The 16845-nt window shown below is 47.4% G+C and overlaps 1 protein-coding gene across 1 annotated transcript in view; it reads left to right on the top strand.

Annotated features, from left to right (window-relative positions):
- Window positions 1–16845, top strand: part of GTF2H4 (general transcription factor IIH subunit 4) — a 50598-nt gene that overhangs the window by 21289 nt on the left and 12464 nt on the right. The window contains exons 3-6 of the mRNA XM_069241938.1: window positions 3955–4086; window positions 4387–4483; window positions 4924–5012; window positions 7393–7501. Coding sequence (XP_069098039.1) covers window positions 3955–4086; window positions 4387–4483; window positions 4924–5012; window positions 7393–7501 — 427 coding nt within the window. The remainder of the gene's footprint in view (window positions 1–3954; window positions 4087–4386; window positions 4484–4923; window positions 5013–7392; window positions 7502–16845) is intronic.

Here is a 16845-nt window from a genome sequence, read left to right as displayed (position 1 = left end):
AGCCTGCCTTCTGTGGTAGGTATAGGTGAGGTATGGTAGGTAGCCTGCCTTCTGTGGTAGGTATAGGTTAGGTACGGTAGGTAGCCTTCTGTGGTAGGTATAGGTGAGGTATGGTAGGTAGCCTGCCTTCTGTGGTAGGTATAGGTTAGGTATGGTGGGTAGCCTTCTGTGGTAGTTGTAGGTTAGGTACGGTAGGTAGCCTTCTGTGGTAGGTATAGGTTAGGTATGGTAGGTAGCTGTGGCAGGTAAGTAACTATGATAAGTAGGTATTGTGAGTAGGTTTTCTAGGCATGAAAGGTGAGTTCTGTTCTGTTCAGTATGATAAGTTAGGTTTGATAAGTTAGTTTTTATATGGTAGGATATAATAGCATTTGTGTCTGATATTTACCAGTTTGCACTATTAAAGAATGTTCTAGACGTGTTGATAGCAAATGAGATGCATATATTTTTTTACATGTTGATAAAAAGAGCTCTCACAATAGGCAGCTAATGCTGTATGTACAAGACCGATAAATACACTAACGAGTTTTGTAGTGTTCATTAGAAACCAGTCCTAGTTTCTAATTACAGTTCACAAGAAACAGGAGATATTTCCTATCAAAGGTGATATCAGTGAGTGGTCGCTTTAAGTTAGTTTACATTACATTTATATTTTATATGGTTCTTTTTATTGTGTTGATGTCATTGTTAATTTAAATTAGTACATGCCATAACTTGAAATCTGTAATTTCTATCAGCAGTTCTTTGTGAGTTTAAAGACTGCCCCTTCCAAGGGTTTGCTGCAGCTAGGTTCCTGCTGTGTGCATGAGAGGCAGCCGCCTCTGATAAGTCTCATGCCACAAGGCCTTATTTTAGAAGCACGTGATGCAACGTGCGCTGCTCTGTGTGGTATCCCGTCACCCCTGTAGCTCTCCTGCCGGCCCCACGTGTCCCATGCCAGTCCTGTCAGTCCCATGCCTGTCCTGTCAGTCCTCTGTCCTTCCTGCAGTTCATGGACCTCTCCTTTCACTCTTTCCCTGGACTTGAGAGTGATTTGCAGCATTCCCTCAGGATGCTCTAACATGAGATCTGCCTTCCCAGCCATGCACTGATGACCTCCCATCCCCCACAACAAGTGATGCTGGAGTGGAAGGGAAGCCCGCACTCTCTCAAGCTGACCACGTGAGCTGGTGGTTAACCAGCTCCCCTTGTGATTAGCTCAGCTCAGAACCGGCCCAACAATGTGAAGCCATTTCTTTTTCACTACCACTTGCTATCACTCAATCCTTTAATGACATGTTGGTGTATCGCCCACTTGGCCCCAGTCCTTCCTTTGTTTTAGAAATTGCCAAACACCTAGAATCCCAGTTTTAGGATCGGATTTCATCTTACTGGTGACTCACCTTGAGCATCCTCTGGACCGGGCCACTGCGGGCCTTCTCCAGACTTTTTGTCTGTTAATCTGTTCGAAAAGATCCCCTTGGCACCCCCCGGGCTGGTCACACATTGACGGCATTTTCTCCAACAACTCCAAATTATTCCCCTAGCCTGCTTAGCTCATAATGTTGTCCTATTTAACATCTTTTTTTAAACGAGGTGAACTCCCCTGTAGGGAAGTCGCACCGGCCACCTCATCCCATCCTTGGCATAAGATTCAGACTGACTCTTACACCTCTGCCCTAATTCACTGCCTACCCTGGACGCCAGCCCTGACATTCAGCTCATGAAATGTGTACAGGATAACATCTCCCAGACCAAGCCCAATTTGGGTTTCGCAGCGTTCGTGGTACCGAATCGGCTCCACTCCAAGCCAGAGGGGATCTGCGAGCGATACTCGACCAAGGGAAGAGAGCGGTGCTGCTTCTATTAGATCTCTCGGCTGCTTTTGACACCGTCTGCCACCTCAGGCTTCTCGACCGCTGGCCGCTGCGTGTCAGTGGCCTTGCCCTGAACCTGCTCAGATCATTCCTTGAGGGGCGGGGCACATCGTGAGACTGGGTACATTACACATCTCTTTGTGGGGCTCCCACAGGGCTTTTTGTTGAGTGTGACCCTGTTTATTTTTACATTACTCTGCTGGCTGGCCTGGTTCGTTCTTCAGCTTTTCCTTAACTTCTTATGCAGACGATACCCAGATTGTGGTCTCTCTATCCAAGGATGACGACAGCCTCGGCACCAGGCTTTGTGACCGCAGGCGATTGGCCTTTGGATGGGAAGCAAGAGTTTCAGACTGAATTCTGAGACAACGGAGGTCATTTTATTTGGCCTTCATCTGTCCTTTCAGTCTCCGTGCTGTTGGCCCCCTGATACGGGTCCCCCTCCTACCACGGTGCAGACGGCCCGTGACCTAGGCCAGTGATACTCCGAGTACGGCTGGGGGTCGCACGCGGCCCTCCTGAGTTTTACACGTGCCCCTAGTCGACAGCGGCACTGGGCTGCTGTTTACCCCACTCAGCACTAACGTTAAAAAGATGGTGAATAAACAGGCAGGCCGTCATTTAAAGGTAAACTGAAATCAAAGGCTCATTGACCAGGTTGTCCGGCGCTGCTTTACTTGAGGAACATCTTCATTTTAAACACATCTTGAAGCAAAAGTGTAAAAATATTATAATGTCTCTTCAAAATTCCTAAAGTTTCTCCTCAGTACATCAGATCATATCAGTGCATTGAGATATTTTTGTCTCTTAAAGTGACGGTTTTCAAACGTGAATTCAGAAACATTAATTCTTTCCCCATCGTGAAAACAATGACCATAGTGAAACAAGAGAACAGAAAAGTAAGTTATGGGCACTCTCTGGGGGGCCTGGGGCGCTATTACACATGGATAACATTATAGTTTATTAAACCAAACCCAGGAGACGGTTTTGTTTAGCGCTCATTCCGATGTCCGCATTTTGAAGTCCTCTTGTATGCGATAATGGAGGGAAGTGAAATAAAACAATTGCCTAAGATCACGCAGTTTGATAAAGTGAACAAGCCGTAATTATCCCCAGGCCTTTGGGTTTCACGCAGTGCAGTTTAGCCGGTAGCTGTGTATGCTTCGCTTCCCCTGGACCCACTTTACCATCCACCCCCTTCCCTGCTCACCCGTGCCCAGAACGTCCCTCCCTGAGCGCCACCCTGCTGGCATCACGGGTCCCTCGGTGGCATCACAGACCAAACCTTGTGCTCCATGGGAAAATGTTTGCGAGTACCCACGAACTGGGCTTTCTTAACTATGACAAGCTGAGCTATGAGGATCAAGGTAATGCCTCCGCCTCCTGCGTTCCTAATGCGCAGATGTTGAATGGAATGTTTCCTTGTGTTCCCGTCCTCCTGCAGGAGGCTCTGGTCACGGCATCAGTCCTGGCAGGAATGGACTGTTGTAATAGTTTCTGTCTAAACGCTCCCCAGTATATCCTGAACCAACTTCAGTCACTTCAGAATGCAGCCACTGGGCTCCTTGTAAAGTCTCCTGAATATCGCTCAGTAACTAAGGGTATTAAAGGACTAGACTGGCTACGAATACTGCAAAGAATGACCTTCAAATCCTTCTGCAGCCCTTACGAGGCCCTTCACACCATGGGTCCGGAGTCCTACACAATGGGTAAGGAGAATGTTCAGGTCGGTGAGCGCTAAACTCACTGTTGCCCCTAAGTTTAAGTGGCCTCTTGGGGGGCGCAGTATCCTTCGTGTGGCTGCAAGAGCCTGGAATGCGCCTCCTGCACATATCAAGGATGCTCTCAGTCACCTACAGTTTTCTGAGCAGGTAAAGACCTGGCTGTGTAGATCTGCTCAGCTGTTCTTTCTTCGGCTCCAGTCCATTTTCAGCATCAGCGCCTCGACGCCGCTGGCGTTTGCCACTCTTTAGCAACATTTTAACATCACATTAGTGGAAGTTGCGAAACGGCCAAACACACACTCCTGGCATTTCGTTTGTTTAGTGTTGCTAATGTTTCTTTTGTTGTCTTCAAGTTTTCTTTCTTCACTATTTAGGGAGCATGAAGAAAGCACTGAGGTCCTGTCTGGGCTACGCCTGTGGCACACTCAGCAGCTCCCCGGGGGGCTGCAAGGGCTCCTGCTGAACCCCACTTTCAAGGAGAACCTTCGAATAGCCCTGCTCGGAGGGTGAGTAGCGCCTGGAACAACAGGGAAGGGTGCAGGTGTTGCAGAAAGACTATGATGCATGTGTTACTATCAGTCTGTTTCCAGGTAGTTCACTGAAGGCGCGAGGGCTGCTGTCTTCTTCCTATTAAATCAGTGGCCTGTCAGTGAAGGAGCCTCTTTGGGATCAGTGGCCCATTTTACATAATCTTTAATTTGCTAATCTAGTTTGAAATACGAAGTAGTGAGACAGTTAATGAATTAATTCCAGTATTTACAGTAACTTCAGCCCTAGGAGTCACTATCTCTGTTTTTTCCGGGCAGTGGTAAAGCATGGGCCGACGACGGCAGCTTACTGGGACCGGACAGACATGCCCGAGATGTGCCTTCCCTCGACAAGTATGCGGAGGAGCGGTGGGAGGTGAGTGAGTGCACGCTTGCAGTTGTGGTGGGTAATCATTCTGTGCCAGGGGTTGAAGACGTGACCCCTTCTTGTGCCCCTGCCATAGCTGCTCTATGACTAGTGGGCACATTTGCACGAGGATGCTCATGAGATTCAGAGGTGAATACTTGATACTTGCACAATCATCACTATTGCCTCATGTAATGTAGCGCTTGTTTTTGTAACAGGCTCACTTGTAATTCTTCTCCTCTTGTATCGTTACTTTGCCTATTGTGAAGCGCTCTGACACCTTCGGGTAAAGTCCGCGCTATATAAAAACGCATTAAATAAATAAAATAAATAAAAAAAGGTGGGCCCCAACGAGGCACAGTGAAAGGCCTTGTATTCAGTGCTGGTTGTAGGTTTGAAGGTTACACGTAGCATCTCTCAAGCTCCTCATGATGTCTCTCCCCCTGCAGGTAATCCTTCATTTCATGGTTGGCTCCCCCAGCGCAGCAGTGAGCCAGGATCTAGCCCAGCTGCTCATCCAAGCCGGGCTGATGAAGAGGTAAGAAGGTGAATGCAGCATCTTGCAGATTTTCGACTTATTCTGACCAGTAACTTGATGTCACACTGACCCCTTGTGTCTCAGAGACAAACTGCACTCACTCGTATCATTGGACAGAGACATCCGAAATCACTAGCTTTTACTTTCTAGAGCAGAGGTCTCCAAACTATTTAATGCTGCGCTCCCCCAGTTGAAAAATAAAAATCATTGGGCCCCCCTCAGAATTATTCAAAATTTTTTATAAACATGGCAATGTTTAAATATGTCTAAACCTATTTAAACATTGCAGTTAAGTACTGTTACCTTTTTAAAACTGCAATAACATGCTTCTGCTTAAAACAAAGGCCTGTTAACTGTATAAAATGTATTTTGGCCAGTCTGGGGGCCCCCCCTGGGATCACTTCAGGCCCCCCTAGGGGGGCCTGCCTCCCCCAGTTTGAAGACCTCTGGTCTAGAGAGACGGAAAGTCTTAAGTTCTTTCCTACTCAGGAAGTGACATACTGCACAAGACTTTGAATACTGCCTGCGGGCGGGGAATCTTCACTTGTGTGATGTGTCCTAAGGCCACAGAAAGGATGGCTGCAGCTCTGAAGATCAGGTTAGAAATCTGCACCTCATAATTCTAACATTGAAAATTGTGCAAGTCTTCTTACTCCAAACGACCCCTAACCTTTTATATGCTGGCCTAGAAAAAAACATAGCATGCCATCTTCAAAATACTGCGCTATCAACTTATTAAATGATCTGGGAGGCAGACTGCGTTTTTAAATCTGTAATATGGGCAGGCTTACGGATATTATCTTCTAACTACACCAAGTCAATCATACAAGAAAAATCTTTTTAGTTTAGAGTAATGGTATGTTGTGGAGAAGGTAGGCCTGCTTTCAGGCCCATCTGATCTGAAAAACCCATTAGGGAAGCCGGATCATACTGGGTCTGGACGCTTCAGAAACTAATGTGAATCCTTTGACACTGCCCAGTAGAGATACTGCCCACTGTGAAACAACATGTCTGTCTCTAAGGACATTCCATGACCTTACAACGCTACTGCCCAAGGGATGCACTCATCAAAATCAAGAAATTTCAGTTAGCTCTTCACAAATGAGATATTCTGAGGCATTTCTAAGATTAAAAAGGAGTTGTTGTCCAGTATTTTTAAATGAATCGGACCACAAAGGTAGGGCCCTAGCATCCATGTGTGAGGGGATTATTTCAAACAACTCTTTTATTTGTGATTTCTGAGTTCAAGAGCACCTTAGGCAGTTTGACCACTACACAAAAAAACTAAAATAAATTCAAAATAATCTTTCAGACTTGAGGCGGACCTGACATAGGTGTGGAGTGGATCCTCTGTTTCTCATAGCGCCTGAGCAGAAACCTAGGAGCTGTCTTTGCTGACCTTGCAAGCTATTGTGTCTCTGTCTTGTTTCTTGTGTGACCTGTCACACCTGTCCTGGCACAGGAGAGAATTTGTGCAAATCCCACAGTGCTTTTATATTTTGAAGGCACTGCTTTCTTTAAGGCACTTGTTGGCCCAATACCTTTCGTACCCAGCCCTCTGACCAGTCTGTCTCCCCTCATTGAGCTCACGAGCCTGCTCTACGCGGAGTCTGTGCCTCCTGCTTATTCTGTTCCTCCACAAAGAGCCTGGACGCCTCTGTGCCCACCACATTGAACCCAATATTATACTTTTTAATGTGTCAGCCCAATTACCTGCTGGTCATCCTCCCTGTCGTCGTGCCCTTCACAATGTTACGAGGGTAAAGCACACCGTCACCGGCGAGGGTGTCCTGGCAGTGAGTGAGGAGTGAAGCCCCCGTGCCCTGTACATTGAGCCAATGATCCTGGCCTAGCCAGTGTTAGCCCCCTAGGTACAGTGCCCCCTGCTCATTCAGCCTTCTCTCACTCCACAATGATTTCCAACCTCTCTAGTTGATGTCAGTCTGTCTTCAAGAGACGAGGCTCCTGCGGTGTCTGGTGTGAGCCCGGGTACCATGCCAGCTGCTAATTGTATCTCTGCTCTGTGCCCCTCTGAGCACGGCAGCCCCGGTGTCCCAACCCCTCTTGTCCTTCACCCACCTCCACAACATCAAACCCACGATTCTGTGTTATCTGATGTTGTCCTGATGTGCTGTGCCTCCTGTACATTGTTTGTACTACCAGGGGCAAGGAAGCCCTTCTAGCCGATGTCATGTCCTCTCATCAGTCTGTGTTCATGCGGAGACCAGGATCCTGCGGTGTCTCGTGTTCTGTGCCTCCTGCACATTGTCTGTTCTACCATGACCAAGGATTCCCTTCTGCTGATGTGCGCAGAGCTGCTCTGGAGTCTGACGAGCCCGTGCGTCTAACCCATCGTGTCTGTTCTCTCTCCTCCCTGCAGTGAGCCCGGGGAAGCCCCCTGCATCTCCTCTGCTGGCTTCCAGTTCCTTCTCCTGGACACGGCGTCCCAGCTCTGGTACTTCATGCTGCAGTACCTGAAAACGGCCGAGGTGAGACCCTGTGCGCTTCGCCGTGGATGCCAGGCCTGGAGGGGCGCTTTCCGCCATTGAGGGGTTTGTGGGAGGGAAGGGGGTAGTGCTCCGAAGCATTGTTCAGTTTTCTAACTGGGTTTTCATATTTAGTGGGCACAGTATGAAGTGAAAACTTCACGACTACACACCCAAGAGGTTCTCAAGTAAAGATCTGTTGACATAAATAACTTGTGTACAACAAGTTTTGTACTCTTGGGTCCTGGGACAATCGGAGATTACTGGGAAGTACTTAACAGGGGTATTGAGGTTAACTAGCGCTCTTCCAGCTATTTAGTACTCAGACCTCGAAAAATCGATTGCCCAAGTGTGGCAAGTCAGGTTTTATCACCATGAGCTGTGTGTAGAGCCCGGGGACCTGCTCTGATGAGAGAGCTCGGCTGCAAAGAGCAGGTGTTACTTCCATTTAGAAAGTGAATGCACAATAAAGAAGTGTTTTAAGTCTGTTGTGTATCTTGTCACATGTGTTGTGCCTTCGAAGGCAGAGGTCAAATGTCAGCCGATGTTTTCTTACAAAATGCTGCTTATTTTATCCTTGAGATTTGTGTTTGCTTTTCTTTCTCTAACTGCAGTGATAGGTTTTGTTAGGTGTAGTGTCCGGGAATCACTCTGGGGGACAGGGAGTGTGAAATGAAGGCCTTAGGATGTCCGTTCTTTTCTAGTTCACAAAATACAGCTTGTAACTGACTACAAATTTCAAAATATATTAGCAGTTAGGAAAGCATTTTTTGTTGTAATTCTGAGGTGGGAGGGGAACAAATATTTAATAGGATCAGAACACATTGGAACAGTTTACTTGCTGATGTGCAAATGATAAATATTCACTGAAACACAATTTCAGCTCATTATCCTTTGTACGATGTATAGTTGTATCAGTAAAACTGCAAGTCAGAGGGAAGTGCGGCCACTTTAGTGGGAAATGTGGTGTCTGTAACCGACAGTGTTCGACCGCATCATACTTTACTAATCTATTTATCCAAAGTGAGAATCTAAAATGAACTGAGAAACATTCCTACCCCGTCCTGATGACGATGCTGTTAGTTAAGTAAGAAGCAGGTCGGTTGTATCTTATACGTGGGCTCAATTCTTATAAGAAATCGAGCAAAGTGCAGTCTATAAATCAAAGAAAAGAGGTTTTTTGTGTGGCAGACATTCTGAACTCCTATATAAAAGTGCTCTGATAATGAAGAAAGAGGCAACTCTGTGAAATAAAATATTTGCCAAGGATCCCACCCTTCAAGACCACTTTAGGGTTGAAGAGCATTACGTTTAGGCTGAGTAGATTAATCAAGTGCCTTGACCCGCAGGTCTGGCTAAGTTTTTATGATTTTTTGAGGCTTGGTACAGTTGCCATCAACTTACACTCCCTGTTGGGCGCTTGACTCGTCAGGGGTAGTGGAGTGGCACAATCGCGGTGTATTCTGGTAAGTGGTAAAGGAAATAAACCAAAATATAGAGTTTTACAGTAAATAGGAAGATCTTTAAATGTCCAGGCAGTGCTTTAAAGTCAAGGTAGAATACAACTTTATTTTTAGATAGGTAAAATTGGATATTGAAAACTATAACAAAATTGAAGGAAATATGACGCTAGAAAATTTTGGGCCGAGATAAGACTTCAAACATGTTTCAAGTGTTTATGCGCAGGAGCTGCTTGTTACAGTAACCCTTAGTCCTTTGAGTAAATTCATTTCCTACACTAAAGTCTGAGACTCAAGGTCTGGTTCCGGGGGTTTTACTACGTTGTTTATTGGTGAGGTCTGGGCGGGACACTCGTGCCAGACAGGGAGAGACAGAATACGGTTGGCTGGTGCCTCTGGCTTTGTGTGAAAGTCTGGATACTTGATTGGGTTAAACCCCTGCCACTCTGTTGCTAGCGACAGCAGCCCAGACTTCCTTCATCCAGACCCTCTCCCCTCCCAACCCCCAAACCCAAACATAATCTAGTTGTGATGGCCAAGGTAGGGTAGTCTGCAGGTGAATGAAGTTAAATCCTTACTTTATTGAGTACAAAGTCAGGAAGGTGGTGTTTTGGGAAAATTGGCTCTTTTGAACAATTTGGCGTACGTTTAGCATGCTTCATTCAATAACCAAAGTCTGCCAAGATCAGATCTCACAGGTGGGCAATTAGTAACAGTTCTCTGGCCCCTGCTTACAAGTTCAGGCACAGTTTGTGAGCAAGGATTTCCCTTTTTTTTTGGTTTAGTACACATGAGAATTGTGACCCAAGGCTGAGAGTTGACAGTTTGGTGCCTTCCTGAAACAATGATTCGTGACACCAAAAACATGCAGTCCGGGGCATCTGTAGTGCTTCTCAGTTGGGAGTGATCTTAATTAGTAAATCTTTGTCGGCCGTCCCCTAACACTTTCTTCCTCCTGTCCGTGGCAGTGGGGGGATCCAGGTGACAGCTTGATCTTTGGGCAGGTTCACTGCCTTCTCACTCAGACGTATGTTCTCGATTCCCGTATAGCTTTACCCGCTCTACGTCGATGCTTCTCCTCCACCCATCCTTGCCTCTCCTCCCTGCTGCCCGTCTCACCTCGGCCCCTCTTCACCTGTCCTCTCGTCTTCTCCATTCACGAACCATCCTTCTCCATCATGCAGGCTTGCCTGCGGTCTGATCTCCAGACATGAAACCATTCACTGGCTCTTCCGTATTTCTGGCTGAGAGAGGATGGTTCTGTCCTCAAAGCTGAAGTGGCCACAAAAACAGATACTCAAGATCTAGATTGCTGTAGGGGCTCCTTCACTGATATCCAGGAAGTAAGGGGCCTCACTGCCCTCCGGCTATTGGATGGCAATGGAGGCAGGGTCCTGTTACACAAGGGGTTCACCAAAATGTAATACAAAGGAAGGAAAGCTGGAACAAATTGCTCTTAATCCTTGTTTCCAAACAAAGGGTTACTATTGGTCAGCTGGCATGTCTCCTGTGATGCACTTGCCTCAGGATGCCAAGTTAGGGATCCCACTGGTTTGCTTCTTTCTAAGGTTTTCCCCGTGGCTAAGAATTGTAGCTGATTAGGAACCCGATAGAGCCCCCCAAGGGTATTAGGCCAGAAGGATGTATCAAAATAATGTGCTCGCCGCCAGGATTTGTTGTAGAGTTGGTGCCCTCTGGGCAAGAAACTGGACTTGTAGGAAACCCCCACATTTTACCCCATTTGAACTGCCACCCGCTGGTATTTGACTCTGACCGTGCACTGAAGCCTGCTAACCAGACACCAGGGCCAGTGTCTTTCCCCTGAGAACGAAATACCCAATTGCAACCCACTTTGCACACACTTTAGCACCCCTGTACGTCCCCAGTAAATGGTACCTCTGCACCCAGGGCATGGGTACTAAAGCGGGTCCCTGAGGGCTGTAGCATGTATTGTGCCACCCTAAGGGGCCCGATGCAAATTACACGCAGACTGCCACTGCAGGCTGCATGTCAGGGTGCAAACCATGAGTGAAAACACGACATGGCACGCTCATTGTGTGCCATGCCCCAGTCAATCCATGTAATATATGTAAGTCACTCCTACAGCAGGACTCAGATCCCTAAGGCAGTGCATTATATTTTATGTGAGGACATATCTGCATAAGTAGGTATGCCCCTTTGATGTCTACTTCGATTACTAGATATTGTAATTCAACTGGTCTTCTTAAGGTATGTACTTGGCATTGGTCATTACGAGGTACCCAGCTACATAATGGCTCCACTGAAACCTATGGTGTTTAATATCAGCCACTTCATCTTAATAAATCAAATCTGGTGCCAGTGTTGGATTTATTATGACCTGCACCCAGAGGGCATCTTAGAGGTGCCCCCTGAAAACCTACTAGTCCTCTAGTGTGCTGGCTGGCTGTTACCAACCAGCCTGCCACCACAGACCATTTTCTGCCCCCGGGAGTTGAAAGCCTGCACTCTCAGAGGTCAGAAACACTGCCTGCTCCAGAGAAAGGTGTGATCACCTCCTCCAGCAGGATGGCTATTTGAGCTGGAGGCTTCAAAGCCTCTTCCACCCTTTGCTGTACAACCCTGGCTTCCCCCAGACCTGGGGAATGTCACCCCCTGCCCTGAACCCCCATTTAGCACAAGGATAGGTGGAACACTAGCTATGCAAGTAGGCCTGTTGCACTAGCAGGCTGGTCACACCCCTAAGGTGGGCTGCCTGATGTGCTCCACAAAGGAAGGGTTCCACTATCGTGTTTTTGGTGGAATTAGGAATTCTGGGACGGGGTTGTGCCCACTTAGTATCACCCCAGGGGCGAGTAGCCCATTGGCTACTACCCGACACTCCCCTGAATTGAGTGTTTAGGCGGCCCCCTGCACCAGGGCTTCAGATTGACTGAAGAAAGAAGAGGACAAGGAAGACCCGAAGAAACGAGAACTGTGGACTGCTGGTGGACATTGGCGCAATACTCTTTCTGCTTACCTGCTGCCGTCCCAACAGTCGCAACAACCCGACCTGTCCCGCAGCTGTGCATCCTCCAAAAGCCTCTGAGAGCCTCCGGCACTTTGCCAAGTCGCCAGCATCTCCCCTGAAGTGAAGGGGCCACTTCCCTGCAGGCGCCACCCGCAACGTTAAGTTCACCTTTCTGCTGCCACCGATGCAGCAGCTGCCCAGGAAGTCACCAACCAGTCTCCCTACCAAGAGAGAAGACCCCAAGACCTACCAGAACTGAACTGCACCAATACCCGGGGCACCGAACCCCTTGCAGCAACCAACGCTTGCTTGAGTCCAGACTGGACTCCAACGCCACAACCAGAGACCAGTTATCGAGGGACGTCCGCATTGCAGAGTCAATCACTGAGAGTGGACCGGCTGCCCTGTTCTTGACTCCTCCTTGCAGGTCCACCTAAGCATTGTAGGCGTTTTCATGCAGGTGCACCCGATGACCAAAACCTGCTGCACCTGAGCTCCACAGCCCAGGTCCACAAGAACTGACTGTATTTCCTTGCTCCCAGAACCCCCAGTGACTGAGCACTCGCCCCCCCACTCACCCACCCTCAGCGGGAGCTCCCGGCCCTGTCCCCAAGTCTCTCTTTTCAGCCTGTTTCTACATGGCATCCCCCCTAAGCCAACTGTGAAGTGCGCAGGGCACCCGACCCACCCAGCACCTCTGCACAGGTAGAACTGAACTGCTGGTGTTTCTTGTGACCTTGTCCCTTTGGCACCCCAAGACCTTAAGGGGTCCCCTGAGAATCGACTGCTAGGATCCCTGTGCAGTAGAAGTACTTTATCCAACGCAAGTCTCTTTACCATGTAAAAGTGCACTCGAGTAAATTACTTGCCAGAATTGATACTGCAACAGTACTTACCTTCTTGTGAGTTGTTTGTGCTTTGAGACATTCTATAAAAACAACTATTTTTCTAAAATTGGTCTTGAGTTTCTTCTTGAGCGTGTGTCACATTTATTGACTCGGTTCAGTAAATGCTGAGCACTGGCCTCTGATAAGCCTGCGCTGCTCACCCAGACTACCACAAAAGAGAGCATTTGGGATTATTGTTTTAACCCCTGTGAACCAATAGGGGTCGCCTGGACTCTCTGCCGCGCGTCCCCTTACATTGGTGCACTTCATAGACCGACAGCTTCCTACATTGGTGAATCAGCGGTGCGATGGAGCGCTTTGCTTTTGGTGATATGTAGTGCTTTCCTCTTATTTAGTTTCTAAGCACTAACATAACACAACAGAAATGCACTTCTGAGGTCAAAGAAGACTTTTATTGTTGTTAATTCTTCCCCAACCACAATATTTATGAATGACGAATTAGTAGCTTTCAAGTCCGCGTTAATCAAACAAAATATATCAGTTTGCAATATACACAGCAGGTTATATTTATAAGATATTGAATGCAAAGCAAAACAAATACTTCACCGTGTGGGAACTATTTACAGCTTCATCTTTCTAAGGTCTGCAAGCTGATGACCCCTGTCAGCCGCGAGAGAGAGAGATTCATCTACCCACACGGGATTGCTGGCAGCTGGCGCCAAGCTCCAGCACGAGGTCCGGCAGATTCGAATCTGACTCTCTGCAGCCTGTGTCATTCGTTACAAAGGTGTGCCCCCTCCTCTCAGACCTGGGAAACTGAGCAAGCCTTTTGGAGACTGGCCAGGTCTCCAAGACTACTCCTGTTCCCAAGCTCAAGCAGAGAGAACAACACCCATGTACCCTCTCTTATCATGTCTAGTCTACTGTGAGAAAAACATCTTGGTTCTCTGGTGCAAAAACACAGCTTGGAAAAATACAGCTTCGATTCTCAACTGCAATGTCTAACTCCACGTTAAAGGCAATGGGCAGCTAACCTAAGTATCAAATGCAATGTCTAGTGTCATGTCAAAGCCAATAAGCATCTAAGCTGAATACAAAATGCAATGTCTTATATCATGTCAAAGCCCATAGGCAGCTGAGCTGAATACAAAATGCAATGTATAATATCATGTCAAAGCCAATAGGCAGCTGAGCTGAATATAAAATGCAATATATGATATCATGTCAAAGCCAATAGGCAGAATATCTAATAGCATGTCAAAGTCAATAGGCAGCTAAACTGAATACATCATGTCAAAGTCAATAGACATGCAATGTCAAAGCCAATAGGCGGCTAGACTGGATACAGCATGTCAAAGCCAATAGGCAGAATACAGAATGTAATGGCTAATGCAATGTCAAAGCCCATAGGCGGGTAAACTGAAAGTAATGGCTAATGCCATGTCAAAGCCAATAGGCGGCTCAACTGAACAAAACATACCATGTGCTACTGGTGAACATTGAGCAACTAATATGCGCAGTGGTGAAACACAAAGTCATTGGTCAAAATAAACTCCATCAAATGGCAGTACATGATACCAGTTCGTCAATAGGTGTTTCCACGAAGAAACTTATAATTGACTATTAAAAATTAATTTTTAGATTTTTTTTTTTTCTAATTCTTATAGTTTTCCAAATTTCTAATCTGAACAGCTGGGGCCTTGTGTCAAGTTCCCCAGTCCATCTGTTTTACTAATTTGAAAAGTATTTTAGCTAGTCAGGCCGTACAAGTATGTTTAGAATTGTGTAAGTTCTAAAACTACACTTAAAAAAATGTCAGCCTCAGAGGATAGAGTTGAGGAGCTGAACCTCACCCCTTCCCTGCTCCTTAGACTGAAGCCGCTAAAGGACCTCTGAAAGGCTTGCACAATTGTACCTGGGCCTTGACTAACAAAGGCACAACTCCAGGAGTTGCTTGCTGAGTTTGGCAAGGCCCAGGCATCCCAAGAAAACACTGATGATGAGGAGAGGATCCAGTCAGTCGGATCAAGGTGTTCCTCGAGTTGGCGATTGATGGCCTCCCCAAGGACCTTGGCGGGACGGGGAGCCGTGAGAGCCCATGAACACACCCAGCTGTCTAATGTTACTCGCTGGAAAGCGGAGAACATCAAGTGACGTCACACATTGTGGAACTGATATTGGAACTTAATGAAGATCACAGAAAATAATGAGCAACGCTGAACAGGTTTTTTAGGTGTTTTTGGAACTCTAGTTTTGACTGCACATTTTGGGCCAGATGTAGAAAGGCTTTTGCGCCTCACAAACAGCGAAAATCGCTGTTTGCGAGGTGCAAAAGACACATTGCGATGCCCATTCCCATGTTGCGAGTCGGTAACCTGGTTACCGACTCGTAAAACGGGACTGCGAGTCGCAAATAGGAAGGGGTGTTCCCCTTCCTATTTGCGAGTCGCAGCGCGATGTGGGATTGCTTTGTGACCGCGAACACGGTCGCAAAGCAATCCCAGTTACCACCAGTGTCCCATGGGACCCCTTCCCCTTTGTGAATGCCCTTGAAAAAAAAATTCACAGCAGGTAGTGGTACTATGGACCACTGCCTGCTCTGGAAAAAATGAAATTGAAACGTTTCATTTTTCATTTTGTAATGCATCTCGTTTTCCTTTAAGGAGAACGGGTTGCATTACATTTAAAAAAAAACTGCTTTATTAAAAAGCAGTCACAGACATGGTGGTCTGCTGTCTCCAGCAGGCCACCATCCCTGTGAGTGCCGCAAGTCTCAAGGGTGTCGCAAATTGCGACCCACCTCATTAATATTCATGAGGTGGGCCTTTGCGACCCCCTTGCGAGTCGCAGATGGTGTCAGGAACACCATCTTGCATCCAGCATTGCGACTCGCACATTGCAAGTCACAATGCTGGAATTTCGTACATCTGTCCCTTTGTGTTTTCCAATGTTAAGGCATAGTTTAGATGTTCTGACCTGTTACTTATGATTGTATTCATGGACTCGTGGTATAACCGTGTCGTGATATTATCTTGAGATTGGATTGCTCTTCGTGGCCGGTGACTAAACAGGGACGTTGTGTGCGCATAGTTGGACTTGAAGACATGCCTTTATATGTCACTTCCCCGTGCACCTTGGGCTCCAGCTGTCTGACGTGATTCCAGTTTTGGATTTTACAATGCATCTCCTTGCCTGTTCTTGGTTGCAGGCTTGTAGGCCTGTGGGCCTTCTGAAGCAGTCTGTGCCTTTCTCCAGTTTCCAAGTAAAGGATTCTGCACAGACATGTGTGAGGTCATTCTTGTCTCTTGGGGTCTCCTGGCCTGAGGAGGGCCAGGTCTGCACTGGGAATGGTGTGACATTGTGACTGATGTGTACAGTAGAGGGGAGCTCTAGTGCAAGCCTTTAGATTGACAGTTGCATTTGGTGGTGATGGAGACCATGGCCTTAGGAGTGAGATGTTTTCAAGGTGGGTGGTTACTCGGGGTTCTGCAGAGTGAGAGGTTGTCTTAGCAGTGGCTGATCTGCTGGGTGTATGTCCAAGGCTGTTGTGGTGATGCGCACCGGGTGTCACAGGGAGCACATGGTCTTTGGAGTTGTTTGTGAGGGGGGCGGTGTCCAGGGCTTTAAGTGTGAGAGATCTGAAGTGAGGGGGGTACAGCTGACTTACTGCTAAAGCCTGAAATCGTGTTCTACCCGCCCTCTATGCTATCATATCTTCAAGTACCTGTTGTTCTGAGTCCTGTTTTTCACACTTTCTGAGCTACCCTACCTTCTGAAACACCATCTAGCTTCAGTGCCCCTTTCCCGGGTAACCATGTGAAGCATGTGCTCAAATAAAACCTGCTGCGAGAAGGGCTTAAGACCTGGGTCTCAAGAGTCACAGGTCCTCCTGGTGGTGGTGGTGGTGGTGGCGGGCAGTGGAAAGGAGAGGGCAGTGTAGAGGAGGGCACTGAAGCATCTTGGGGTTAATCACTCCGCAGGGTGGGTTTGGCAGTGGAGGGAGTCTAGGGTGTTAGCAGCGCCAGGTACACTCTGTGAGGAGGGTCCAGG

Source organism: Pleurodeles waltl, chromosome 6 (assembly GCF_031143425.1).
Source record: "Pleurodeles waltl isolate 20211129_DDA chromosome 6, aPleWal1.hap1.20221129, whole genome shotgun sequence".
NCBI lineage: Eukaryota > Metazoa > Chordata > Amphibia > Caudata > Salamandridae > Pleurodeles > Pleurodeles waltl.
This window is presented reverse-complemented; position numbering and strand designations above follow the sequence as displayed.